Source organism: Natator depressus, chromosome 3 (assembly GCF_965152275.1).
Source record: "Natator depressus isolate rNatDep1 chromosome 3, rNatDep2.hap1, whole genome shotgun sequence".
NCBI classification, from domain to species: Eukaryota; Metazoa; Chordata; order Testudines; family Cheloniidae; genus Natator; species Natator depressus.
In genome coordinates, this window is record NC_134236.1 from 13,875,014 (window position 1) to 13,902,121 (window position 27,108).

The 27,108-nt window shown below is 49.0% G+C and overlaps 1 protein-coding gene across 1 annotated transcript; it reads right to left on the reverse strand.

Annotated features, from left to right (window-relative positions):
• Positions 1-123: 123 nt before the first annotated feature.
• On the reverse strand, positions 124-27,108 carry PAQR8 (progestin and adipoQ receptor family member 8). Its single transcript, XM_074947441.1, has 2 exons — positions 26,998-27,108; positions 124-7,052 (listed from the first exon to the last, which is right to left on the reverse strand). Exon 2 carries the CDS (start codon positions 6,999-7,001, stop codon positions 5,940-5,942), a length of 1,062 nt encoding a protein of 353 aa, XP_074803542.1. The 5' UTR covers positions 7,002-7,052; positions 26,998-27,108; the 3' UTR covers positions 124-5,939.

Here is a 27,108-nt window from a genome sequence, read left to right on the forward strand (position 1 = left end):
AAAAGTTATGCATTCAATAAAATCTTCCCCACTCCTATTAATAATGCCAGAAGATATTAAGAGAAACCCAAACTTTAAACCTCACTGTAATTTTCCCCCTTGATGTTGTTTCACTCTTTGCACTTCACTCAGTTTGGGCTGGGTTAGTCAAGTCCACTTTTTTTCTATTTACAATCAGTTTCAGGTTTTCATGCAGCTGTTTCTAATATCACTGAGATGTATAAGTAAAAAACAATCTCTCCTCTCTGCATCCCAAAAATCCCTATCATCGATTTTTTTTTAAATCCTCTATTCTGTTTTGTAAATTTCCCATCCCCTCAATTTTGTATTTTTCAAACATTTAAGATTTGAGCCTAAACTGCCCATTTAAAATCTTGACTTTGTAACTTCCATGACGGATAACACTTTAAAGAAAGGAATCCCCTGCACTGGAATACATCTATTAAATAAGAAGTATCCACACTGCACGGAGTTGATACCGACTCAAATTCAATCTTTTTTTTTTCCCCTTAGATCATTTGGAAGTTGTTGTTTTTTTCTGTTTAATTAGTTTCCTCTTTATTGTAGGATCTGGGGGGAGGGTAGTTATGCAGATACTGCATTCGTGGCATGAAGAAGCATGCTTTCTGCTGCTGAGGGTGAGGAAATCTTGCCATCTGGTGGAAGGAAATGCAAACACACTGCAGTAGCCAGGGGGCGCAAACAGACTCACATGTTGTTATATATGAAAGGCCAAAAAAACTAAAAAAAACTCGGTAGTAGAAGGAGGAAATATTCCCATCTCAGATTCCTGGAGACAACCTGTATAAGTCAGACTTTCCTCCCAGGGTTTATGAGCTCGCTGGAAAACAGTGTGTAGTTGTAGGTGACCAGATGGCTATAGCCAGGAGGAACAATGATCAGGAGTTCTGACCTTAACTCAGCAAAGCACTTAAGCATGTACTTAATTTTAAGCATGTGACTAGTCCCATTGACTGTCAAGAGCACTACTCTCCCGTGCTTAACTTTAAGCACACACTTAAGTGCTTTGCTGAATCAGGCCCTGCATTCATAGCTCTGCCACTGATGCACTGTCACAATCTCTCCAGCTAGTCACAGTTAACCACTTTGTGCTTCATCTGTACAAGGGAGATAATACCTACCTGTTGTGAGGCTTGAAAAGTGCTTTGAGATCTACAGATGAAAGACAAGTAAAGCACATTCATTATTATTATTTATTGTCATCCACTTTTTAAGGCCAAACTTTCTGCTGAACAACTTACAGCCATGACCATCACATTCCCCCTCCTGTTGGTGGAGTTACAGATTTCATGTTGCACCCCTTCGTCTTGCTTTTATAGATTTTATTACTGAGGCTTTTGAACAGCTGTCAATACAATACACCGTTTTCAGTGGTCTCAGCAATACAAAGTTGGGGGACAAATGAGGGAGGGTTTGTGCATAATACTTACACCTCTCCCACACTCCCAAAGAAAAAAATGCAAAACTCACTACTCCTGTTTAGTAGGAAGCGATGCTTTTAAAACCCAGCCAGCATGAGATGTAAATACCAAGGCACATGTGTAGCCTGAAGCATGTACCCCAGTTCTGCTACATGAAGCACTCAAAGTAAATTCATGGTTAACTGACCCCCTCTGCCTTCACCCTCAATACCAAGACAGCTCTCTTGGTAAAAAATCAACCAGTAAGTGTAATCATGAGGCTACAGATGGCAAAGCTGCTGCTTCTAACCTGCTCATTCCCAATGAGCAAGTCCGAAGAGTGAGCAGCGTAATACACACTGGACCAGATCCTCAGCTGGTGTTAATCAGCACAGTTCCAATGGGAAACACTGATCCACACCTGTTAAAGACCTGGCCCTTGGTCTCCATCTGAGGGTCATGTCCCCCAAGGAGGTTTGTGACCCTGTTTCCCATAGTCAACCTACCGAGGCTGATGTACTCAGCCTCTTGCGACCAGGTCATCATCAGATGCCACTGCTGGCTGAGCTTCTCGTGGGGGGCCCCAGATCTGGCGCAAAGGACTCTAGGAGCAGGAGGAAGACCAGCTGCAAATGGCCATGTGGGAGCTGTGGAAGGAGTAACAGGCTGACAGCCGAACATGACGGCATTTACGTCCTCTTAGGACCAACCCTCAGTGAAGTCAAAGGCAAGACTCTCGATGACTTCATTGGGTTTAGAGTAGCACTGTCAGCGACCTGCAGCCAGCCCAGGAGTGCATACACAAAGGTCCACATGAGCAATCGCCAGCCAGCTGTGTAAGGCACAAGTACAAGACGACTTGGGAAGAGGGAGGGTTTGTGGTCTGGTCTGAGAACAGACAAGACTGGCTCGCTCACTGGGAGAAGGACGGCAGGGATGGCACTAACTCCAGTGTTGATGAAGCACCCTGTGTCCTTAGGATGTTATCTGAAAAGCAGCGTTGGTCAGTATTTCCCTGCAAAGTCAGCTCCATCATTCCCCGAGGAGGTCAGTTACTGGTCTCATTTGCAGGGGTGAGTGGGGGTAACTGCTCAGACTGAGAGTTAACATGGGAACACTGAAAAAAACAACCCAGGAGGAAAAAATTAGTTGATTTGTGACACCAGTAGGTGGCGATATAGTATCACAGAAAGCACCAGGTTCAGTCCTTCCATTAAGAGCGATACACATTCTTGTCCCCTGTGCTTTGCAAACACTTGTGCTGAGATGGCATGGGTTAGTGTATCCTCCTCTGTTGGGACACAGCCTAGTTTACATCCTTGGGAGAAGCTACGCTTGGTCCACACAAAGATTTCGTACCAGTTAGGGATGTGATTTTCCCCCCCGCTATAGTTATACTGGTACAACTTCTAGTGTAGATGCAGTTATATTGTACAAAGGTGCTTTATACCAGAATACCTTATTCCCATTCCTACACAGAAACACATTCACACCACTATAATTGCATCCACACTAGAGGGTTTGTACTGTTTTAACCCAATGCAGTTACAGTGGTTCAACTTTAGTGTGTAAATAAGGCAAAAGAAGAAAATCTGCTCTGACGGACTCTTCCCCAAAACTGACAAGAGCAATTTTACAATTACGCAGGTCCCTGAGCAGCTCTCTCATATAAACCTCTTTTTATCGCTACCAACCTGGGCTGAATTTGAATCAGGAATGCAGAGTTCACAGCCTCTGTATCCTATTAGCAATCCCTTGAGCCAATCCCCTCCCTGCTACCTCCATAAATGTATTTAACTTGTCATTAAGGCCAGTAGTTTCAGATTAGGTTGCCCAGATGTAGGCACTTATCCACAGAGAGGCACCTAAATTAGTGGCTTGGTTTTAGTCCAGGCATCCGCAGCTGCCATTGTCTACTGCTTCCCTCCACCAGCGAACCATTTCTCTCCCTGGCTGACCTTCACCCGGCAAAAGGGTTTGCTAACATCAAAGCAAAACGGAGCCCCCCCTGGCAGTTGTAACACACACAAAAGAGAGGTTTCAGAAAAAATCCCCCAAACCAGACCGAACACTAAAGCTCAAGCTTATAGTGACTGAGCTTCGGTCACATCTCTAAGCCCCACCTCCAAGGTCAGTTTCAACTCACTCAAGTAATCCAGTTTCATTTGGATTTGATGGGCCAGATCCTCTGCTGGAGTAAATCCGTGTAGCTCCACTGAAGTCAATAGGGATTTACACCTGGTGACGATCAGACCGTTTGGGTGTGGAGATATTGCACAGGACACATGGGTAGTGCAGTGGTATAATCAACCACAAGGGAACTGGGATTTAACACTGGGAGAGGACAGAATGGACAAGACAAGAACTGCTTACAAGTTAGGCCTGTGAGGACTGTAGCTAGGCAGAGCCTCCTCGACGGCTGATGTAAGTGCCCCTGACTTCAGTGCAGTCACTCCAATTCACACCAGCTGGGGATCTGGCTCATAGCCTACAATCACCTACTTCCCACTCAGGTAGACAGAAGGGACTTATCCAATTGGCGAATTCGTTCTAAGCAACCCAAACCTTTGTAATTCATTTGGGATGGTAGAAGGGAATGACCCACAACCATCAGCATGAAATATTTAACTGTCTCCTACCCTCATTTCCATATTACAGGAGGGCTACACTACAGTGTCAGGGTTACGCACTGCCCTAGATCCATATGCAAGGCTTTCGCTGACAGCTCGCTCCCGCAGCAGAGGGCAAAGGCCTATTACACCAGCCAGTCCATTCCTCTGCCAGGGTGGGATTGTTCCTTATGGTACTTCCACTCCACTGGCATCAGTCAGAGTCGAATATTCAATAGAAATCTGCAGTGCAAATGGAAGAAGAATTTTGCTCTGAGTACAATAGACATTGGGGGACATCAGGTGGGATCATCGAAGGGAGAATGAGGGTACATTTTGCTTCTTCTCCCCCTTCCCCCCCACTATTTTTTCTCCAATTATTAAGTTTTAATCTCTAATGTTATTTTGCTTTGATGAAAGGTGGCAGACTCACAACCTTGAAGACCTCTGTTTACCCGCATAAGTACAACACAGGCTACAGCAAGTGCCAGCTTCCCCAAAATGCCCATTAAAGAGCACTGCTCCTGGCCAGAAGGGGACTGTCCCTACAGCGAAGGGTCTTTGTTCTCTTTGCTCCACCAGCAACCCAATTACGAGCACAAACGCATTTGATGCAGGCCACCAAACAGTCACCGGCATCACTACTGACCCAGCCTGGATTCAACAACAGGTGAGGAGGGATAGCTCAGAGGTTTGAGCATTAGCCTGCTAAACCCAGGGTTGTGAGTTCAATCCTTGAGGGGGCCATTTAAGGATCTGGGGCAAAAATTGGGGATTAGCCCTGCTTTGAGCAGGGGGTTGGACTAGATGACCTCCTGAGGTCTGTTCCAACCCTGATAGTCTATGATTCTAAAGATCTACTAGGGAAAGGCTCCATATCCCATTACCAGCCCCTGAGACAGTCCACCTCATTGTTTTAAATTTTCATGAGCAGCCCTGGTACTGGATTTCTATAAACACCCATGCTAAAATCTCCCAGTGACAGAAGAGTGAATTTTGCTCACATCATCACTGGGTCAGGTGTCTCCTGGAAGAAAACCTGGGTCAGAGTCAAATAGTGAAGCAGAGATGGGCCTGAGGCACGAAGTTCTGATCTGGTCTGGAACATCTCCAAAGTCTGGGGATAGATGGATCTAGAGTTTTGGTCCAGACCCATCTCTACAACAAAGATTTGGCAAAGTCATCCTAAGAACCTGGTACTATTTATTTCAGGAGAGCAAAGTTGACAGAACATGAGTCACTAGAATCTAACTTGGAGATATATAAAGGGCTTGTGCAGCTGCAAGCTATATATCACAGTGCCACCCAGACCTGTGCAGCTACACCCTGAAAATTTAGACTCATATGGCCCGATCCTGCTGCTGCTGAAATTTTGCTATTGACTTAAATGGGAGCAGGATCAAGCCCACATATAGCAGAGATGGAAAAGACCTAGTAGGTCATCTTGTCCACGCCCCCTGCCAGTACAGGACTGATCCACACTGCTCAGTCTCCTGTGCTTTGTAAAGTCTTAAATGACTCTAGCCATGTGCTTCCCCTAGGAGACTGCTCTCCAGTCTAATGACCCTTAGGAAGGTTTTCCTGATATTCAGTGTAGTATTCCTTGCAGATTTACTAGCATGGAACAAATTAGAAACCTCCGCCTAATCCAAGCATCCTTGGTTAAGTGCCCCAATCTGGCTTAAAAAACACCCCTGCATTGCAAGAGGTAGCCACTCAAGTAAAAACGCTTTAGACGGAAGGACTCTTGTACAGCGACTCCAGCCTGCGACCCATCCCTCAGTTATAAATTAGAAAAACCTGTTATGCAAACAAACCAATTTGTTATGTCTCTATAAATTATCTTCCGCTGGTTTCCACCAAATCGGCACCAGCCAGTCAGGGTCTAACTAGTCTTCGCAATGGACTCTCAGGAGTCTCTTTTAGCCAGCCCCGCTTTGATCCTGCACTGCAGGAAGTGAGCAGTGATGGAGCTACAGGCCACCAGGCCGAAGAAAGAGACACAGGACAGGTAGATGGAGAGGGGTCCATGCCTACTCAGGAAAATCTCCTGCCTGATCTTGTAATCCAGGAAGATGGCTTCCAGCTGCGAGAGCGTGCAAAGGGCCAAGAACATGTGGAAGATCTGATGGGCATGGCCAATTATATCACAGGAGCCCGGGAAATACTTCTCGGGGACCGGGCAGGAGAAGAAATAAGCACTGATTAGAAAGAACAGTATCTGGAAGGTGTGATACCAGGCAGCCTGCTCCTCGCAGCCCCCCAAGTGGCACATGACCACACGGTGTGCAACAGGGCTGATGTCCAAGACGAACGCCAGCCCTGCTGGGATCACCTGACACATCTTTCTCATGAGGGGATAGGGGCGTCGGTACCGGTACTTGGCGTAGCAGCAGCCAGCACAAGAGAGCCAGCCGCAGAAGGCAGCCGCGGGAAGGAAGAAGAGCCAGAACTTGTCGTACCAGGCTTGGTCCGAGCTGTAGTAGAAATGGGCCAGGGCGCTGCCGTATTGGTAGACGCTGACCCCGACGTAGTCCATGAAGTAGAAAGTGTAGTGAGACAGCTCCGACTTGGATTGCAGTAGGTGGGCCAAGAGGCTGCAGGTTAGGTAGGTGAGGGAGGACAGCACAAAGATGAACAAAGGCAAGGATGAGACGTCCAAGGACAGCTCCTCTGCTTCTGCAAAGGCCTTGAACCTCAGCAACACAGCCAAGGCCGCCAGCAGGTGAGTCCAGACGTTGACCACCTCGTTGTGCTTCTGGAACAGGCTGAAGAAGTAATAGCGCCACTCCTGGCCGGTAGGGCGGTACCCCGTCTGGATGTATGGCTCCCGGAAGAGCTGGGGCACGTCGGATTCTTCGACGGTGCAGGGCATCTTGGGGAAGCCTTCCTCCAGGAGTTTGGGGAGGCGGCGGAGCTGCTGCCCGCTGACGGACAAGGTGCTGATACGCTCGAGGATGGCCGTCATCATGCTCCCCACGGCAGAAGGGAGTCTGCAGACGGGTAAAGCCAATCCCTCGCCCTGCAGTTAGGAGAGAAATGGGAGCAGTGAACAGCAGGATAAAGCCGGAATGGAACCAGGGAACGTGAGGCAGGGTTACAGAGGCAGCCAATGAGGCGCAGCAGCCTCGAGTGGCCAGTGCTGAGACCAGCAGCGCTCTCCCCGTCCCCAGGCCAAGCTGCTCAGGGCAGAGGGGTGCTCTGGGTGGGGTTGGATCTGGGAGGGTTTGCCCTAATTATTGGGAGAGTCATTGCACAGCAGCAAGCAAGGGCCTGCACTGTGCTTTGAGCTTGCAAAGTGCTACGGATTTCCCCCGTGGGCGCTGCGATACCACGAAGCACAGCCCGAAAGCTGAACAGAGCTTGAGCTCCCAACGCCGGGAGGTCCCAATCTTAGCGGGGGGCCTCTAGCGGTGTGTCTACACAGCTCACTAAGCCTGGGGCTGTGGAAACCTGCATTCACAGACCGTCTGACTCAGCTCTGTGGCTTGACCTGCCTCCACGCTGCAAAATGACAGGGCTTGGACCCAAGTCACAGCAGGACTCGGGCTCTGAGCCGTCCCTTAGCAGGATCTGGGTTTGGAGTGCTTGCTGACCGAGTCAGACTGATTTGGGTGTGGACCGAAGGAGGGGGTGGGCTCAAAATCGAGTCAGAGCCCGGGCTTAGTGCGCAGCAGCTGCTGTAATAATAAGTTAGCAATGCAGACTGAGCCACTTAACTTCTGAACCAAATGCACACCTCCTCCTGGATGGGGAGCACTGGGCTCCGCCGGAGGGGCCAGACCCCTCTCCACTACTGAGCAAGCTGCTGTTTCAGTTGACATTCCAGCCTGCTCCCTTCACTGGCAGCAGTTAAGCAGCTGCAGGCCAAGGGAAGCTCTGTACCAAGGAGCCGCCAAAGAGATGCTGTTTTCAAGAGAGGTGATCTGATGCAGGGAGTGCTTAGCCTTGCCAATCCCGTCTCCTCTTTCTAGGACCTGCCTTGAAACGCAACCATGTGGCTCCCATTGTTATAAGATCCAGTCAGTCAGGCTTGGGGAGACGTACTTGGACTTGCAGAAAGCCTATGATAAGGTCCCTCATAAAAGCCTTTAAGCTAACTAAGCAGTCAGGGATGAGAGGGAAGGTCCTCTCATGGGTCACTAACTGGATAAAAGATAGGAAATAAAGGATACGAATAAATGGTCAGTTTTCACAATGGAGAGAGATAAATAGCAGAGTTCTGCCAAGGATCTGTAAAGATAGTTAAATCCAAAGCTGACTGCAAAGAGTTACAAAGGGATCTCACAAAACTGGGTGACTAGAGAATAGGGATGTAAATTTCGTTTAAAAAGTTAACCTTTTAAACTATTAAAAACTATTTTGCATAAACGGTTAACTGATTAAAGGGCCGGCAGGTTGATGCAGCTGGGGCCGGGGCCGTTTTGGCTGGGGCAGGCACAGCTGGGGCTGCTCTGGCCGATGCAGGGACATGGGGGCCGGCTGGCACAGGGTCGGGCCCAGAGGTTAACAGTTAAGGCGCGTTAGCCAGTAAGACTGATGCTTACCGGTTAACCATTTAACATTTTACATCCCTACTGGGGAACAAAATGGCAGATCAGATTCAATGTTGATAAGTGCAAAGTAATTCACATTAGAAAACATAATCCCAACGGTACATATAAATTAGCTAGTACCACTAAAAAAAGAGATCTTGGAGTCACTGTGGCTAGTTCTCTGAAAACATCCACTCAATGTGCAACAGCAGTCAAAAAAGCAAACAGAATGTTGGGAATCATTAGGAAAGGGATAGATAATAAGACAGAAAATATCATATTGCCACTATCTAAATCCATAGTACACCTTCATATTGAATACTGTGTGCAGTTTTCGCCTCCCCATCTCAAAAAGATATATTAGAATTGGAAAAAGTACAGAGAAGGGCAACAAAAATGTTTACATATGAACAACTTCCATATTAAAAAGAGTGGAACTGTTCACCTTAGAAAATAGATGAGTAAGGGGGGATATGAGAGAGGTCTGTAAAATCATGAGTGGTGTGGAGAAAGTGAACAGGGAAGTGTTATTTATTCCATCACATAACAAAAGAACCAAAGGTCACCCAACGAAATGAATAGGCAGCAAGTTTAAAACAAACATAAGGAAGTATTTCTTCACACAACGCACAGTGAACCTGTGGAACTCCTTGCCAGGGGATGTTGTGAAGGCCAAAAGTATAACTGGTTCAAAAAAGAACTAGATAAGTTCATGGAGGATAGGTCCATCAATGGCTATTAGCCAAAAAGGTCAGGGACACAACCCCATGGTCTGGGTGTCCCTAAACCTCTGACTGCCAGAAGCTGGACAACAGGGGATTGATCACTTGATAATTGCCCTGTTCTGTTAATTTCCTCTGAAGCATCTGGCATTCGCTACTGCCACAAGACAGAATACCGGGCTAGATGAACCATTGGTCTTACCCAGTATGACCGTTCTTATGTTCTTACATATAACCTGACCCTCACAAGCCCCAGTGGGCTGGCCTTCCTGGCCCCTAGAAACAGCCACCGCTCCGAGGCACTGGGGTGGTGTGTGGTTGTGAGAGGGTCAGAGCTCCCCCATCATTCGCAAGGCCTGGGAGCTCCAGACACATTTCTGCAGCAGATGGAAACCTGCAGCATGAAATCGTGGGGTCTGCAGCAACCCAAGCAGTACCATCCCCCACCACGGAGGGCTGCACAGGTGGCACCCTCCTAAGGGGTGGTGGAACAGGCCCACTCCTCCTGCATGCTGGGCAGCAGCACAGCGGACTTCCCTAAAATGCAAGGCCGCCTGAGGCTCCCTGGGAGGTGATGCAGCTCGACACAATTCCCATTGCAGATCCGCACCTAGAAGGCACAGTCTTAGCCCTCAGCCTTTTCCCTGCAGTCTGGAGGAGGAGGGCTATACGGCCTGGGAAAATCTCCCTGTGAAAACCCGCAACGCCACTTTCCTTAGAACTCCCCTTTGCGGCAATGCCTGTGATGCCCTCAGCTATGGCCAGGCAGCTGACGTGCTCTGACCGCTCTCTGGTATACTCAGAATGATCTTACTAAGTGCATTGCCATAAATGCTGTGCAAACCCATAACAGAGAGACGGTCCTTGCCCACAAAGAGCTTACAATCAGCTCTCCGGTAACAACGAGACAATTTTCCCATCGGTTTGTTGTGTCCACCGCTCGTCCCCCATTTTATTCTTAGGCTCTAAGGGCATGTCTACATTACAACAAAGGACGTGTAGCGTGGCTGCAACCGGTCCAGATCAGATGACTCGAGCTCGCAGGGCTCAGACTGTGGGACTAAAAACGGCAGTGCAGCCATTTGGGCTTTAGGCTCGGGCTGGAGGTTGGGCTCTGACGCCCTCCTGCCTTGCGGGATCTCAGAGCCCAGGCTCCAGCCTGAGCCCCGATCTCTACCCTGCAATTTTTAGCCCCATAGCCTGAGCCCCGCAGGCACAAGTTTATTGACCCAGGCTCTGAGCCACAGGGTTTTTATTACAGTGTAGACAGCCCCTAAGCTCTCTGGGGCAGGGACCATCTCTTTGCTATAGGTCTGTACAGTGTCTAGTGCAGGGACATCCTCATTCCTAAATGGGGGCCTCAAGGAACACATCCATTGCCAGACTGGATCAGACCCACGGTTCTGCTAATCCACTCTCCTGTCTCTGACAGTGGTCAGCACCAGATGCCTCAAAGGAAGGTGTAAAAACCCCACAGTAGGCAGATGTAGGGTAACCTGTCCCCATGAAGGTCTCATCTTAATCCCTTAGAACTTGGCTGAAACCCTGAAGCCTAAGGGCTAATTTTCTTTCCAAAACTCTTTTAGTTTAGCATTTATTATTACAACTCTGGGTACCACTGTTGCCTGTAGACACTAATGTAATCCAAACAATAATGACAAGCTATGGACCCGATCCTGCAAACGCCTATCTATGCTTGTACTTTATGCATCTGAGTACTTCCATTGACCTCATTATAGAATTCCTGTTCCTCAGATATGTAAAGAGAAACGTGTGCATCTATGTTTGTGGGGTCAGTGCCTATCTCCTTAGCTGACATGCACTGAACAACCACCGTCGTGGAGACGGTTCATATGTAAGTAAACACAGAGGAGAGTTTGGTTTGGGGGCATGAATTATTTCAGGGGTGGGAAAACTATGGCCCGGGGGCCGCATCCAGCCCTTCAGACATTTTAATCTGGCCCTCGAGCTCCGACCGAGGAGCAGGGTCTGGGGTTTGCCCCACTTTAGCGCTCCAGTTGGGGAGCAGAGTTGGGGGCTTACCCTGCTCCACGTGGCTCCTGGAAGCAGCACCATGTCCCCCTCTGGCTCCTACACGTAGAGGCAGCCAAAGGGCTCCGCATGCTGCCCCCATCCCAAGTGCCACCCCCGCAGCTCCCATTGGCTGGGAACCACAGCCAATGGGAGCTGCAGGGGCAGTGCCTGCGGATGGGGCAGCGTCCTGCTTCTGGGAGTTGCTTGAGGTAAGCGCCGCCTGGAGCCTGCACCCCGACCCCCTCCCACGCCCCAACCCCCTGTCCCAGCCCTGATCCCCCTCCTGCTATCTGAACCCCTTGGTCCCAGCCCAGAGCACCCTCTTGCACCCCAAAACTTCATCCCCAGCTGCACCCCAGAGCCTGCACCCCCAGCTGGAGCCCTTGCCCTCCCCCCCCCCCGCATTCCTACCCCCTGCCCCAGCCGAGACCATCTTCCTGCACACTGAACTCCTCATTTCTGGACCCACCACAGAGCCCACACCCCCAGCCGGAGCCCTTCCACACCCCAACCCCCAATTTCATGAACATTCATGGCCCCACATACAATTTCCATACCCAGATGTGGCCCTCAGGCCAAAAAGTTTGCCCACCCCTGAACGATTTCCTCCTTCCTCTGAAGCAACAGACGCTGGCTATTGCCCGAGATGGGATATCGGGCTTGGTGGACCCATTGTATGATCTGGTATGGAAAGGCATGTTAATTAATGGCTCCACAGATCCTCCCAAAGCTACATCACTCAAACACAAAAGGAGAGAAGGCCGGGAGATGGCAACCACCACAGGAGGAGATCCACATTTGAAGCCAACGCCCCTGAACTAAGAAGTCCTAGAAGAGCCAAAAATGAAGGTTCTGAGCCTGATTTTGCAGTGACCCGGCATTCCCCACTTCCTCCAACAACCCAACCAGTCCGTAAATAGAGATTTGGGTGGAACTTCCTGCTTTCAGCAGACACTGTTAAGATTGCAAAAGAGTTTCTGGCAGAGCACCCGGTTCTTTTGCTTTCTGAAAATAACACCTCGTGGGGCTGTCATTTCCCATGTTTGGCAATGGGGGAACTTGTCTGCTGAGTCTGACTCAGTCCCCATTGGTCCCTTCAAGAGGGGAAATTTACAAAGTTCTTTTGGTTCTAAACAGGGCACTGGCAAAAAAAAAACCCTGAAGCGTGAAAGCCCTTTCAGACAGTGCCCTCAGTAAGGGCTGCGGCCTTGGCACAGTATTGAAAGAATTGGTTTAGGAAGGCTCAGAAGGGTTCACAAGGGAGAGTCCTTCTGTAAACTGAAGCCACGACAACTGTGCTGTGCAGTGCTGCTGTCGTCACCCGCTGTTGCGCCGGTTCTCCTGTGAACATTGTGGCCCAGATCCTGGCCTGTGGCAGAGCAGCATTTGGTGCAGCTCAGGAAGGGCAGCGCAAAAGGGTTTTAAGCCACATTTGGGTCCCATTCCCCCTCCCTGTCCCCCAATCCTGGAGTTATGTGAGTGCTGGGCCATTCCCTGCCAGAAGAAGGAGCAGCTTCAGGACTGCTCCGTTTTACGCTGGCTGCCCATGCTGCTGTCCTGGCAGCCGCAGATCGTCATGGCATAAGGATGCACCAGCCACAGCCCTTTTTCTCCAGCCATGCCCCGTGTCAGCAGCCAGGAAGGGCCAGTTCAGTGGCTGCCACCGGAGGATCCCCTGCAGAATGAAAACCCTCCAGTGGCTCCGTCTACCAGAAGGGCACAAAGAAGCTCTAATAGACTGGAGGATCTGGCTCTCTCTATTCAGCTCCCTTCCCTATTTAGCTTTAACCTTCCCTCCTATCCCCAAGGATGATTGACCCGAGCTCAGCTGCATCAGGGAAGGTGCAGAGATTGGAGCCAGACCAGTGCTTCTCTCCCACAGAAAGCTGCAGCACCCGGCTAGCACTGCCTGGCACGGAGCTGTCATGGCTAGCAAACAGCGAGGAGAAGCAAAGCACCATGGGGAAGGAGGGGCCAGAGGCTAGCGGGGGAGTGGGTTTACAATGCTAAGCAGAACTCACTCGGAGTATTTTGTCTCCTGATGCCTTGGATACACATAAAGGGCCTGATCCTAGAAGCTGCTGGGCACCCACAATTCCCACTGACGTTCAGCTCAGCACCTGCCAGGATCTGGTCCAGTCGCCTCACACTAGGTCCTGCAAAACTCCCACTACAGCAAGGCTGTCTCGGGCCCCGAGTGGGGGGAGAGTGCAAAGAAGCTGCCTCTCCTTGCACGGCAGTGCAAGAGCCGTGCACAGTCACAAGCCTGACACTCCCTCCTGTGCAGGGGCAGCAAAAGGCTTAGGCACCACTTAAGCCTCCGAAATAGAGCTTGACGTGGGAGTTAAGGATGCCTCAGCCTCACGCTGGCCCTCCGCATGGGGGCGCGGGGGGGGCGGGGAGTTTCACCACGGCAGTGCTGGGACTGCACAAAACTAACTCCTGCAGTAGCCCTTGCCCCTCCAATGGGCAAGGGCTGCCGCAGGGCCTTGCTTCCCTCATTGGGCCACCCAGCACATCAGACCACGCACTGCAGTGAGTGTGTGCTGCACCTCAAGGCCAAAGCAGCAATCACCTTCCCACATGCCTCCTTCAGGAATAATCCCTCCCACAGGTCACACTGGGGTGTGCAGCTCTGCGCGGACCCCAAAGCGGGGCTGCGCGGTAAGGGCACAATAAAGCGCGTAATATCACAAATGTGGCGGAGGTTTTCTGCGTGGGATTTATGGGATATCGGCTGCTCCCGGCATAGTGTGTCATTGGTTCCTTGTACTCCCCCTTTAGGGCTACTCCAATACAAATAATAATAAAAATAACGCTCTGGAAGGAAAACACGTCCACGCATCTCACAGAGCGGATGGTCTCTATTGTAATGTAGAGATCCCATTGTCTGGTGTCTCCAGCTGACAATCGAACAGTCCATGGGGTTTGCATTACGCTGACCCTGTGCTGCTCTGGGCACACCAGCTGGTTATGCAGCCTGACCTTGCACTCCCCACTGGGCTCCCAGTCCCTGACCTGCTACATCCCTTTTTAATTATTATTGAGCTTTGATGCTGAAAACTCAGTTGGAGCATTTCAGCCTCCCTCAATGCCCTCCATTCCCACACACAGGGAGCAGCCAAACACGCTCCTCCCCGCACCACGGTTCTGGAGCTGTAACACCGCCTCAGGGCTCAGATGACTCTGAATTATAGCAAGGTGAGGGCCGGTCAAGCCCCAGATTGGATTTCCATCCCAATGGCACTCTCCAAGATCACAATCCAGCATCGATTGTCCCCAACAAGGTCCAGAGGCGAGGGTCACCTGCTGGGAATGTCCTGCACCAGGCCCCTGATGTTTAAACCCGGGCACTGGGTGCTCGAGCACATCAGCTGGCCTTTGTGGTCATGGGGAGAGAGGCAGTCACAGCACATAGATCACTGAGGGCCAAGCCACACGGACAGAAAGTTGTGTAGCAACTTCCTGCGACAGCTGGAGCTTCCATGTGCAGGCACTTGGTACTCACCTTTCAGCATATCATCAGCCTCTCTTCTGTGGAATCATTGCTTGGGGGATGCCCACTAGCCCATCCCAAGGGAGATGGTGTGTAACCAAAGCACCATGCTAACCCTTCCCCATCTCTCCTTTAAGCAAACAGCAGCCAAGAATTCAGCCCTACCACGGAAAAGCTGGATGGTAATCGCCAGGCTACCAGTGAGCACAGGTCATACCAGAACAGGGAGGATGGAATGGGTATCGCTAGCTTGAGTGACAAGACCCAAGGCCCTTGGTAACCCTTTGGAGCCTGCAGACCCGGCTCTACACAATACAAACCTGTTTATCTGAAGGTCTTGGGGCCCAAAGCTCCTGGATGGCCCCGGAGGGATCACTGCAGCTGCTTGCACTGGTGTCAGAGGATGGCACTGGGGCTTTGGTTGGAGTTTAAGTTAACCAAAGCTCACCTGAACGCTGTGGCATTGACATAAGAGGATCCAGACCGTGGCTAGCACGTAGCTGATCGGATACTATGCTGGTGGGCGCAATGTACAAATCTAGCTAGGCAGATGGATTAGACAGACACAGGTGTGATGGCCCCTTCTCCTGCAAACAGGGCACTAATACATCGCCAAAGCAACATGATTGTGTGGTCCTGAAGCCTGGTTCAGCCTATGCAGGGCTCCTTGCCCATTCTGCTCAAAGGCTGGGGGAGACTGTGCAGAGGGGTTAAGAGCAGGTCAGGCCGTGCTGGCACTATACAACCCTGGCTCCCTGGTCACACCTATTAGATCCCCTTGGCACTGCAACTCACAGAGGACATTCAGAGAGGTCTCTGCAACTTTTGGTAGTAACCATCCAGTCAGCGTCTGTACTAGACTAGTACTGGCTACAATTAGTATGGTGTGTGTCAAAGTGTAGGCCATCCAGAATCTACATAGGGCCTGCTTTTCAAAAGTGCTGAACCCTCAAGCTCCCATTGGCTTCAAGTGTACCTGCAAACGCTTAGCTAATGATAGACAGAGACTGACACTCCAAGCAATCATGTACCTAACGGTCTGGAAAGCGCTAATGTTTAAAGGGATAAACCCCGGCTAGACATTTTAACAATAATATCCTGATATTAAAAAAAAAAAAATCACAAGAAACACACTTGAAACCTGGATAAACAACCCTAAGTTAAGAATCTCCTACATGGCTTATTTCAAACAGAGCCCATGACGCTAGTGAGCAGGAACCAGTTGGCAATTTCCAGCAGTCATGTGGTGAACAAAGCAACAAGCAATTAATGTTACAGAGAAAAGAAATCCACGGTCAGCACTGCCTGTTTCCCTTTCACAGAGCTTCTATTCTCTCCCTTTTGCGGGGGTATAGCCTCAGCTGAAAGCTGCATTCATTTGTAGGGCATCTATTTCAGAATCTGTCCTCACCCCGCTCTCTGGAGGATTCAATTATTTTGGCTGTTCCCAAACAACAGCAACCAAGTGTCATTTATTTGGGATCTGAGAAAAGGGAAAGACTGAGGGGACCACAGCCAAGTTGTGTCATTACAAGCCCAGTAAAAATGTGCAAATTGAAGGAGAATGATTCTTTTTCCCTTTTATTAATGCCACAAAACAGGTTTAAAAGAGTTAGCAAACCCAAACCATTTCCAGACCTTTACTTTTGGTCTAAGTCTAGTGGAGAGGTTTGAATGAGGAAAATCTGATGCTATGTGACAATTCTCTATTTCCCCATCACTTTGGCCTCAGAACTGAGAGACAGAGATTGTACTGATCTGATATGTTTACTTGCAGTATGGTATCCAGTCAGTCACTAGATGTCTTTGTGTGATACCTGGTAAAGAAGAGTGACAAAGCTGGAACTGGAGCTGCATGGAAGTCTGTTTGTTTCTGCACTTGCGGTTGTTTTCTTTAATAAATGTCTCCTGTCTAAAAAAGACCGTGATTCTCTATAATGTGACAATAGCAATGGTGAATGATCTCCTCCTAGCAACTGTCCAGGTCATTTCTATTACCATTTATGCAGTGCTAAAAGCATGCTTGTCACTTATGGCAAGGTTCTAGTGCCATGGGCTACAAGGTTTTGTTGACTTGCCTGCAGGCTCTTGTGAGGACGGATGGGGGGGCCCTTCAGCAAAATCATTAGAGACTGTTGACATTTTTTGAAATACAAAGTTTTTTAGTTGAAAAAGGGCCATTTTTAAAAATCAAAATATTTTTGCAAAAACTATCAATGTTAGCTAAATTGTTTGCAAAAATTTTTGAAGCATTTTTCATGGGCATCTTTATCAAACATCATTATGGAAACTTTTCATTTACAAAACAAGGTTTTTGGCAAATGTAAAGTTTTGGTAACAATTTCGATTCACAAATATGTTGCCAAAAGTTTGTTAAAAATGCAAAGTGGGCCCATTTTGAAGCCTACACACAAAACAACTTAGGAATTTGTCATAAAAGTTTTCTCCCTGACTAGCTCCAGAATTCCTTCTCCTCAAAGAAACTCTGCCTTCCGTCTTGTCATCCCTCCTGTTCAATGTGTATGTGAAGCCACTAAGGGGGACTGCAAATCATTTTGGGGCACAGATTTATTAGCTGACACTCAGCTCTATGTCTCCTTTGAATTAAAGCTAGGTTCTGCTAGCTCATTACCTTCCCACTACCCGGCTGAGACTGGGAGCTGAGAGGAAGTGATCAAACCTGCACAAGATATGCCTAGTGCTTGGTGGCAGTGTGTAGAAGAATGGGCAGGCCAGTAGTTGAAGGGTTATGTCTACCAGTCGTCATGATGGCTAATGGCCTCCATCCCTGTTGGAGCCACGGCTGCCCAGATAGCAGTGGGGACCACTGCTTCCTTTCATTCCTACTATCTGTAGCTGGCCAGAAGTTATGACCATTCCTCTCTAATGTGGGCCACACAACAGCCACACACACGGCTGCCATTTCCAGGCTCAATAAGTATAATGTTCTTGAATTGAGATGAACCTGATAGTTCCCCTAGGACATCAGCGGATGCTGAACACAGCTGCTTAATGGCTGAATGAGGCAGGTCACAAGGGGTATGTCGACACTGCAATGTAAACCCATGCTTGAGCCCAAGCTCAAGGCTCAACCCCCTTATGTCCACACTGCAATTGAGCTCACCTAGTCCTGAGACCCTGCAGGGCTAGAGGGTCCGAGCTCAAGTCAAGCTGGGAAACAGGGTCCGATCCCTACTGCTTTGCAGTGTAGCCACAGCCGCGCTTGACTCAGGTCCCAGGAGTCATCTGCAAGTATCCCACAATTCCATGGGACAACTTCCTTAGTCCTTTCTATCCCAACAATCTGCAATCCACTCTATTGAAAACGGAAGCCACCACCCATTGGCAAAGGTCAACGGCTCAGGTCAGAGTTAACCCATTCTCTTCTGACCACCGATCTGCAAGCACACTATCAGAGAGCCTCATGACTTTGCAAAGGAGATCAAACTTGTAACGTGTAGGGAAGGCAGTTAAGTTTCCCCACAGCGCACCATGGTCTAGAGCGGCAACACGGGAGGGAGGAACACTATGGTCTCTGGGATACGGTTACTTTGACTCAGGTCTTCCAGTGCAGACACCAGAGCCCTAGGTTTGAGCAAAAACTTAACTAAGGGTTTAAATGCAGTGTAGATGCTCAAGCCCAGGGTTCCCTAACACAGGCTAGCTGACTCCAGTCCCACTAACCCTGGGCTTACACTGCAGTGTAGACATTCCCTAGGAGCACATAGCTCTGGTGACTGAATCTCTGCACTGGCTTCGGGTTGCAGTTCAAGGTGCTGGCTGTCTTTGGCTTCTCTGCGACAGTTATCAGAAAGAAACTGTTCCTTCTCAGCAGTGAAGACCAGTTGGGGGAGACTTGCTGTCAGTTCCTTGGGCTAGACACTCCCAGACAATGACAGGGCTTTCTCAAGTGAGGAGCCCTCCTGCATCTCACCTGAAAGGCACCCACTAGGAACTAGACTGAGAGCACCACCTCCCATCACCTCCCACCAAAAAGCCACCAGATGATCATGTCTTTGGGTATCTACTGAGCTGAGTTTGAAAGGATGTAGTGAGAGATGCACTCACAATGGACTTGATCCAGAGTCCACTGAACCAGGAGTCTTTCCACTCACTGCTCTGCATTTCTGATCGGGCCCATTGCCCATTTGCGCTCCCCAGTCAAATCACCTTAGAACAAACTCACTCCTCTACAATCGTAGAAGTAACTTGGTCTAGAAGCAAATAGTAGAGGAGAAAAAAAATGGAACTTACTTTGAAATGAGCACCCTAGCACGACTGTAAATATTTCCCAGCCCCAACCCGTGTGACCATTGGGAATTACTACTGCCCTTGGCTGCGAAACTGAGAGAACATAACATACTTGTTGTTAGTAGCTCCCTGCACTCTCAGTCTTCACTTCCTTTTCCTGTGGTACATAAACCTGCCATCTTCACATTTCCTGCCAACTGCTACAGCTTGAAGATGGCAAGCGCTGTGCATTCAGATAACTAAAGGACAGATTCTGATCTCAGCTACGCTTGTGCAAATCCAGACTTCACTTGAATAATTCTGGATTTACACTCACGTAGCAGAGCTCAGAATCAGTTTCTGTGCTTGCACTGTCCACGTAGTAACATATAAGAGGGCAGATTCAATGAATTTACACCAGGGATGAATTTCTCCCAAGGTCTAACAGGTGGCAGTAAAGGATCCAGTGATTTTTTGATCATCTAGGCTCCAGTTGTCAGACGTGCTGAGCACCCACACCTCTAACAGACAGGAACTGCTGTAAAATCAGATCCCAGGCGTCTCACGCTGGGCATCCAAAAATCAAAGCACCAACATTAGAGGACACAACTGGGAATATGTTTCTTAACTGCTCCGTGTCTCAGTTTGTGAATCTATAAAATGGGGCTAATAATACCTACCAGCTTTACTGGTACATCCTTGTGTGTGCGCTTTGAAATCCTTGGACAGAAGGTGCTCAATGTGCTGTTACTACATCATATATTAAATAGGTATGTTTTATTTCTACACAAAGGGGCAATCTGGGACCCACTGAAGTCAGTGGGAGTTTTGCCATTGATTTCAATGGGGCCAGGATTTCACTCAAACACCATCTGATTTCTATCAGTCAAAGGATACATTCAAAGCACTCACCCAAGTGGGGGACTGAATGGGTCAGGACATTAGAATTGGACTGTGGAACCTTTTCCTTCTAGGTCGCACCTTCAAACCCAGACTAGGCAGAGACCAAAAGCTATTCCTACCTGCTAGTTACTTAGTTCTCCATAGTGAGTTGGTGGCTCCAATCTGGTTTCCACTAGCTGGCAACCACCTCGACCACTGGGTCTCTCAGATGAGAAGGGAAGGACGTAAATAGGCACATTTCTTAAGCCCTAAAACTCACTGGGGCCAAAATGCTCTAATGTGGGGGCTTGTTGGGCACCTATATTAAAGTAGTTGAGTTTCCAGAGTTTGCTGGCCCCACAAATCCTATCAAAGTCAACAAGGTGCTCAGGCTGCTTTTACTTAGGGTCCTAAATGATGGATTTAGGCACCCATGTTGGAACATTTTGGCCTGGCAGTTTCAAAAGAAAAGGTATTTTAACTAGGGGCAAAGCTCCTCAAATCTAACTTTATAATCTCTCCGGCTAGAGCATCTGTAGCACAAGCACTAAGCCTGAGGTGTGTGGAACTGGGATGGGCACTACAGAATCTTACGGCAACTCCCACGTCCTTTGCATCTGCTTAGATTTGCTGCTTAGGAGGCCTGGCTGCTGTTCTGTGTTCAGCCCCTGGGCTGTGAACTCAAAGAGCACATTGGGCATGAGGTGGAAGTGTCTAAACCCTGAAACCGTAGCTGAGTGAGACAGAACAGTACAGGGAGAAGATTGCAAAGGGCAGAGCTGCAGGGGAGAAGGCTCTTGCACCAACAGTGATGAGAGTGTGTGAAGTGAGGAGGTGGTGGAGGGCGCAGGAAGTGATGGAAAGAGAGAAGGTGCAAGAGAAAAGACTGGAGCAAGTCTGTGGAGGGTTATAAAAAAAGAAAATGGGCCTAATTCCGCCCTCAGACATACACATGTACAGCTCCAAAGGGAGCTGAATACAGGGAGCTGAAGGCAGGATTTGTCCCCATATGTATTAATCCGAGAATTGGCGTCTCACAATTTACAGAGATTAGCCATCAAAAATGACAAGAGCTGGCGTCACCATTTAAATCCTAGGAGAGTCACCAGAATGCCAGGTCTCGCTGTTTTCTGGCCTGGAGGCAGGCTCAGGTGTGCTGAGCCATAGTACTTCTCAACACTGACACTGCATGGTCTGTCAGTTGTGTTGTCTCCAGCCAGTGAGAGAGTTGTGCATCTTGTACAATGAACAGAGCACGAGGGCCCTGGATAGGGCGAGTTATGACAAAAATATGCCAGGGCATCGCCAGACAAAAAATCAATGATCCTGGAGCTCCAACACAGGGAAAGCAGTTTGTAAAGTCCAGCCAAGATGAGATGTGCAGGAGCAGAGGGTCTCAAACTGTGGTCCACGGCCCATCAGTGGTCTGCGAGCTCCATTCAGGTGGTCTGCGGATAGTTCCCTCTAAGGTGCGTGCCTGGGCAGCCGCACGTGAGAGAATGAAGGGCCACCCACCTAATTAGTGGAGCCCGTGCAGGCACGGCTCCACTAATTAGGTGCTTGGACCCTGGAGAAGACCCATATGTAAGGTGAGGTGGTGGCCTTGCGAGGAATGGGGGTAGGTGGGAGGGGCAGTGGGGTGAGAAGAGAGGGTGAGGGGAATTTGGGACGTGCAGGGCTGCGGCGGCCAGAGAAAAAGGCGACTTTCCTCAGCTCCAGGGCTGCAGCTGCCAGGGAGAGATGGCCCTTCTTCCCAGCCTCTGCTCTGTGATGGGGGAGAGATCCTCCCTCCTTCCCAGCCCCAGCTCGGGAGCTGCTGCAGCAGGGGAGAGAGGGCACATCCACAGAATTAGAAAGGTGAGGTACTGATATTAAATATGAGTTGTGTGTTTTTATTTGTACAACAAAAAAACTTTTAATTATTATTAAGGGTTTTTTTAATATAGCGCTTTTATCCAAAGCGCGTTACAATAGTTAGCTAATGGTACAAACAACATTTGGAAAGATCATTTAGTGGTCTGCCGAGATCCTCAGCAATTTTCAAGTGGTCTGCGAAAAGAAAGGTTGAGAACCACTGTGCTGGAGAATTCTTCATGGGTTTTTTTTTTCGTGCCTGGGAGACAAGAGCAGAAAAGTAGATTGAACTCATTCGTAGCTGTGAGCCAGGAACTGAGGTCTAGCCCTGGCTGCTGACTCTGCCCTCTGTGCCCTGGGGAAAGTCACTATGTCACACAGTTTTAACCCTGGATACCTTAAGTTAGACATCTAAATACATGGCCTGATTTGCAGAGGTACAGGGTTCCCAGAGCAACTCCTAACTTGCTCAGTATCTCTGAAATGCAGGCTATGGATTTAGCTGTCTCACTTTAGGCATCTCAAATTGAAAATTTTGGCCAGAATCTTTCTGTCGCAAGATGCTATCGCTCATATGTACAGTAGGGGGCGTAGTCCTAACCAAATTCCAAATAAAGTCACTGTCTGCCTTCCCAAATTGCAGTTTCATTTGGATATAGGATCCTTCTACACCTCTTGTCCCAAATCATTGTGCAGTGTTAATACGTACTCCAGAGGTGGCTGCATTTCAGCGCCGATGCACATGTATAGCCTGCAAAGTAGTTTGTAAGAGGTCATCACCACCGCCCTTAGCCCCTGGACAATGCCACGCACCTTCAGCATCTGCCAGGGGTTGGACTGGGCATACTGTGGAAATGAAGTAGACCAAGGTCAGCTATGGATATACATTCCACCGGGTGGGAGCAAAATTAGAGCGCAGGCTCAGCATCGTTAACAGTTGCTATGGCGGAGCTGAGTCACGGGAATCGGTAACTACGAGCGTGAAAAGTCACAGAGATGCTTCAGAGCAACCACAGCTAGGAACTACCCTCCTGGACCTGGGAGTTATAAGAACATTTTAGAAGGTAGCTCCCGACTCTTTGGATACCCTCCATCTGTCCATTTCCTCACTGTAGCCCGAAGGCCTGTTGAGCAGGTAACCCTTTTCCTGAATCAGTACAGGACCAATACCCACGTATGGGGTAGGGGATGCTATGCTACTGGGAGGGGAGAGGGGGTATAGATTTGCTATTGTAGATGTAGAATCAGGAATCAGTACAGCAAACCCTTCCTCACACAGGTAGATCAATTGACTTTGTGGAGATGACTCATGTGAGCAAGGCCCACTCACACAAGAGTTTGACAAATCAGGCCCTCAGAGAGGTCATCTGATGAGAGCTAAGAAAGTGCTCTTAGATCTGCTACCCAGACCAGTGGGGGGTTACAAGTGTCCTGCACTGCGTGAACTGTGCTCCCAACAGCATGACATTTAAATTCTGGGTTGGATTTTTGTGATCAGGTGACCATCTGCAGCATGCCAAACAAACAAAATAAACCTGTGAGCCCACTGTGAAAAGCAACAGGGCGGTTGCCAAGAAGATCTCCCACAGCACGTCCTGCTGGACTGATTTAATTTTGCTATAAACATGTCGTCACCACAAATGCACAGAAAAACTTTTAAGGCTATGAATCCTGGTGCCACAGTCGTTAGAAAAAAATTTACACAAATTATTAGCCGGAATTAAAGATTAATTTTTAATTAAAGATTACGTGATGTGATGAAACCTCCAGGAATATGTCCAACCAAAATTGGCAGCCCAAGCAGTGCGATGTTCTCAGTCCTACCCTAATTGCCTAGAGTTGTGGATCTTTTCCACATCAGGTCTCATTTACATACTAGTACCTCCATCCCCCACTCTCCTCCAATCTAGCAAGGAGCCCTTTCCCATTTAGCAATATGAAAAGGACAAAGTGATCACAACCCCTTGACACCTGTTTGCGACACCCCTCCCCCCCCCCCCAGAGTCACAGCCACAGACGAAGAAGCTCTGGCTTAGAAACTCTTCAAGGAAACTTGTAACTCTTGGAGAATTTATTGAGCAATTATGAATACTGTAATTCAAGGGCTAGTAAAGGTTGCAGGGAGAGGGTTCCTGACGCAGCTATAGCTAAACCTTGTAAATTATTCAGAAACATCAAGCTGTGCATGCACATAGCTGCTTGCGCAACCACATGATCTCACATGTTAGTCTCTAAGGTGCCACAAGTACTCCTTTTCTTTTTATGATCTCATTGTTACCCTCATCCTCCCTCATCTTCTCCCCTCTGTTGTTTGTTCGGTTCACTTGCGCCACAATGTTGCAATCAGACTGTAAACTCTTTGAGACAGGGTCCATTTATCTGTGCCTGCACAGCACCTAACGCAAAGGGGCCCTGATCCCGATCAAAGCCATCGGGCACAGCTTCAGTGGAAATATTAAATAATAATAAATGATGCACAGGGTATTTTTAGAGTCTGAACATTCTTGCAACCACATGGCGTTGGTGGGAAACACCCTTAGCAGCAAACAGGAGTAAATAAAGAATGTTTTTGTGGTTTGGCTTGATTTTTCTTGTGTTTCTAGGAATTGTTAGACAACATCTGGATAAATTCACACTGTCCCTTAATGATAAAGCAGGCGCACAACCTGTTTATATAATCCACTGTTATGTTTCTCTCCCATATACAAAGAGGAGGTAACCATATACTTTCAGCCTGAATGATTTTTTTATATTCGATTTAGGGAAACAATCAAACAAGAAGGAACTGGAATGATGTCTCCATGAGAAGGCACAGCATGTGTGCCATGTCTGTAACATGATTCACTGAACAGCAGCTGCCCTCTAGGCAGGCAGCCTTGTTAGAAATGAAGAGGGGAGTACACAGAAAACAAGCAATACTAGCTACAGAGCCACCAACAACACATTTACCTTGTATTGTGTTTTGCATAATTGTACAGTACTGGTAAGCGGCCTTTTTTTCAAACCCAGCAACCATGTTTTCATGACTAATGATACTTTGTGTGCCTAGAGCTCTTTTTCAGCAAAGTACTTCACAAAGGTGGGTGAGGGCTACTGCCTCCATTTACAGATTGGTAAACTAAGGCACAGAGAGGTTAAGTGAGCTGCCCAAGTTACTTTATGAGACGGTGGCAGAGACAGGAATAGAGCTTAAGTCCCCTGCTGACAATCCATTAGATCAGCATTACAAATCACAGCTGTGGGCCTTTGAGAAGCGGAGAGTGCAGGAGGGTGTGTCAGAGTGCCATGTAACTCAAATACATGTTAAATCTTAATCAGTCAAGGCAGAAGACGTGCAAGCTGCGGCTCTCAAACTGTGGTTTATGTTTTCACTGCAGAGTTCATTCAAGTTATCTACCCTCAAGTTACTTCTCTTGAGTGAGCCTAACTAAAGTGGTCTCTGGAACCCTCTCTGGACAAAACATACTCAATGCCAAGCGGCAGGGGGAAGTGGTCTGCAGAATGAAATCAATGATGAACCACTCATAAAATCAGAGAAATCAGAGATGGCAGAGACCTTTTAGTTCACGTATCAGGTACACTACAGCATGTTTGTATACTACATGCCACTGAGTATATGTGTGTAAAAATTGATATGCAAGGGGCTGAGATTTCACCTTCAGTCCCACTGGAGCGAGCCCCAAAGGAGTCACTGTTCAGAGTCACACAGGAGTCAAGTGTGACGGAGAACAGAATTTGGCCATGAGATTTTAAGCAGTGCTTAAGGTAATGGGGAGGGCAGAGGACACAGGCCCAGGGGAAAAAAATTGAGCCAAGTTGCTGATAGACCCCCCTACACCCACTTCCAAACCACTGTAAGTCCTGGTTACAGAAGTTTAAATTATAAAGGCAGAGAAAGTGGCCAAAGGAAAAAGCACATTTGGGCTCACTTTCCCTTAAGTGCAGGGTTCTTGTTTTCCAAATACTAGTGAAATATACAAGAAACAAAGGACCTGATCCAAAAGTCATTGAAATCAATGGCAAGACTCACATTGTTCGACTTCAGTGAGCTTTGAATCAGGCCCACAGCTAATATACACCTTGCAACTGTATGTGATGTAAAACAACACAACCCAGAAAAGACACAAACAAAACAATGCATCCTGAGAAAAGCAGATCAGAAATATGCCCAGCTGATGTACTAATAGTGGGCCTAATCCTCAGGTCCTTACTCAGGACCTGTTACTCAGTTGTTAACCAAAAGTTTCGCTTGAGCAAGGGCCACTGGTTTTGGCCCAGGGATCTGAAAGCCTCCCAGGCTTATGCCCTAAAAACTGGGCGGCCATCCTTCCTTTCATACCACCAGGATCAACACCGTGTGGAACGTAGTACAGGCACAGCTATCTCTGTGGATGCGCAAAAGGTGCCCAGCTGTTGAGATGTCCATCTCTGGGATGCACCGAGGAACCTATCTATCCTTTGGGCGTGCAGGGGGTGTTCAATCTAGGCACTCAGCTGTGTGGGAGGGAGCACAATGCTATCTATCTATGCTGGTGTAGATGGGGTGCTCATAGCTGGGCCCTAATTGAGGGGGGGCAGACAGTGGTGTTGTCTGTGTGCCCTCTGGGTGTGCCCATCTCTGGGGGGGGACACAATGGGTGCCCATCTATTTCTGTGCAGGGAGTGCCCATCTCAGGGGGGCAAATGGGGGGTGCCATCTATTTCTGTGGGGGGGTGCTCATTTCAGGGGGGATGCATGGGGGGTGCCCATCTATTTCTGTGCGGGGGGTGCCCATCTCAGGGGGGCAAATGGGGGGTGCCATCTATTTCTGTGGGGGAGGTGCTCATTTCAGGGGGGATACATGGGGGGTGCCCATCTATTTTTGTGCGGGGGGTGCCCATCTCATGGGGACAAATGGGGGGTGCCATCTATTTCTGTGTGGGGTTGCTCCTCTCGGGGTGGGGGCGCACAGGGGGTGCCATCTATTTCTGTCCGGGGGTGCCCATCTCGAGGGGGGAATACATGGGGGGTACCCATCCATTTCTGTGCGGGGGTGCTCATCGGGGGGGGTGCCATCTTTTTCGGGGGGGTGCCCATCTCTGGGGGGGCACACGGGGGTGCCCCTCTATTTCTGTGCGGGGGATGCCCGCTCGGGGGGCCCACGGAGCCCCCCGGACTGGGCGGCGCTGCTGCCCCGCGCCCCCATCCCGCGGTCGGGGTCGCTGCAGACTCACCGGGCCTCCAGCAGCGGCAGCTCCCCGCGATCCTGGAGCGCGGCAGCGGCAGCCACGGCCCTGGGGTGCCCGGGATGGAGCCGCCGGCCCGGGCTGTCTGCAAGCGGGCGG

Coding starts and splice junctions, on each gene's coding strand:
- PAQR8 (XM_074947441.1), bottom strand. CDS start 7,001: ATGATGACGGCCATCCTCGAGCGTATCAGCACCTTGTCCGTCAGCGGG.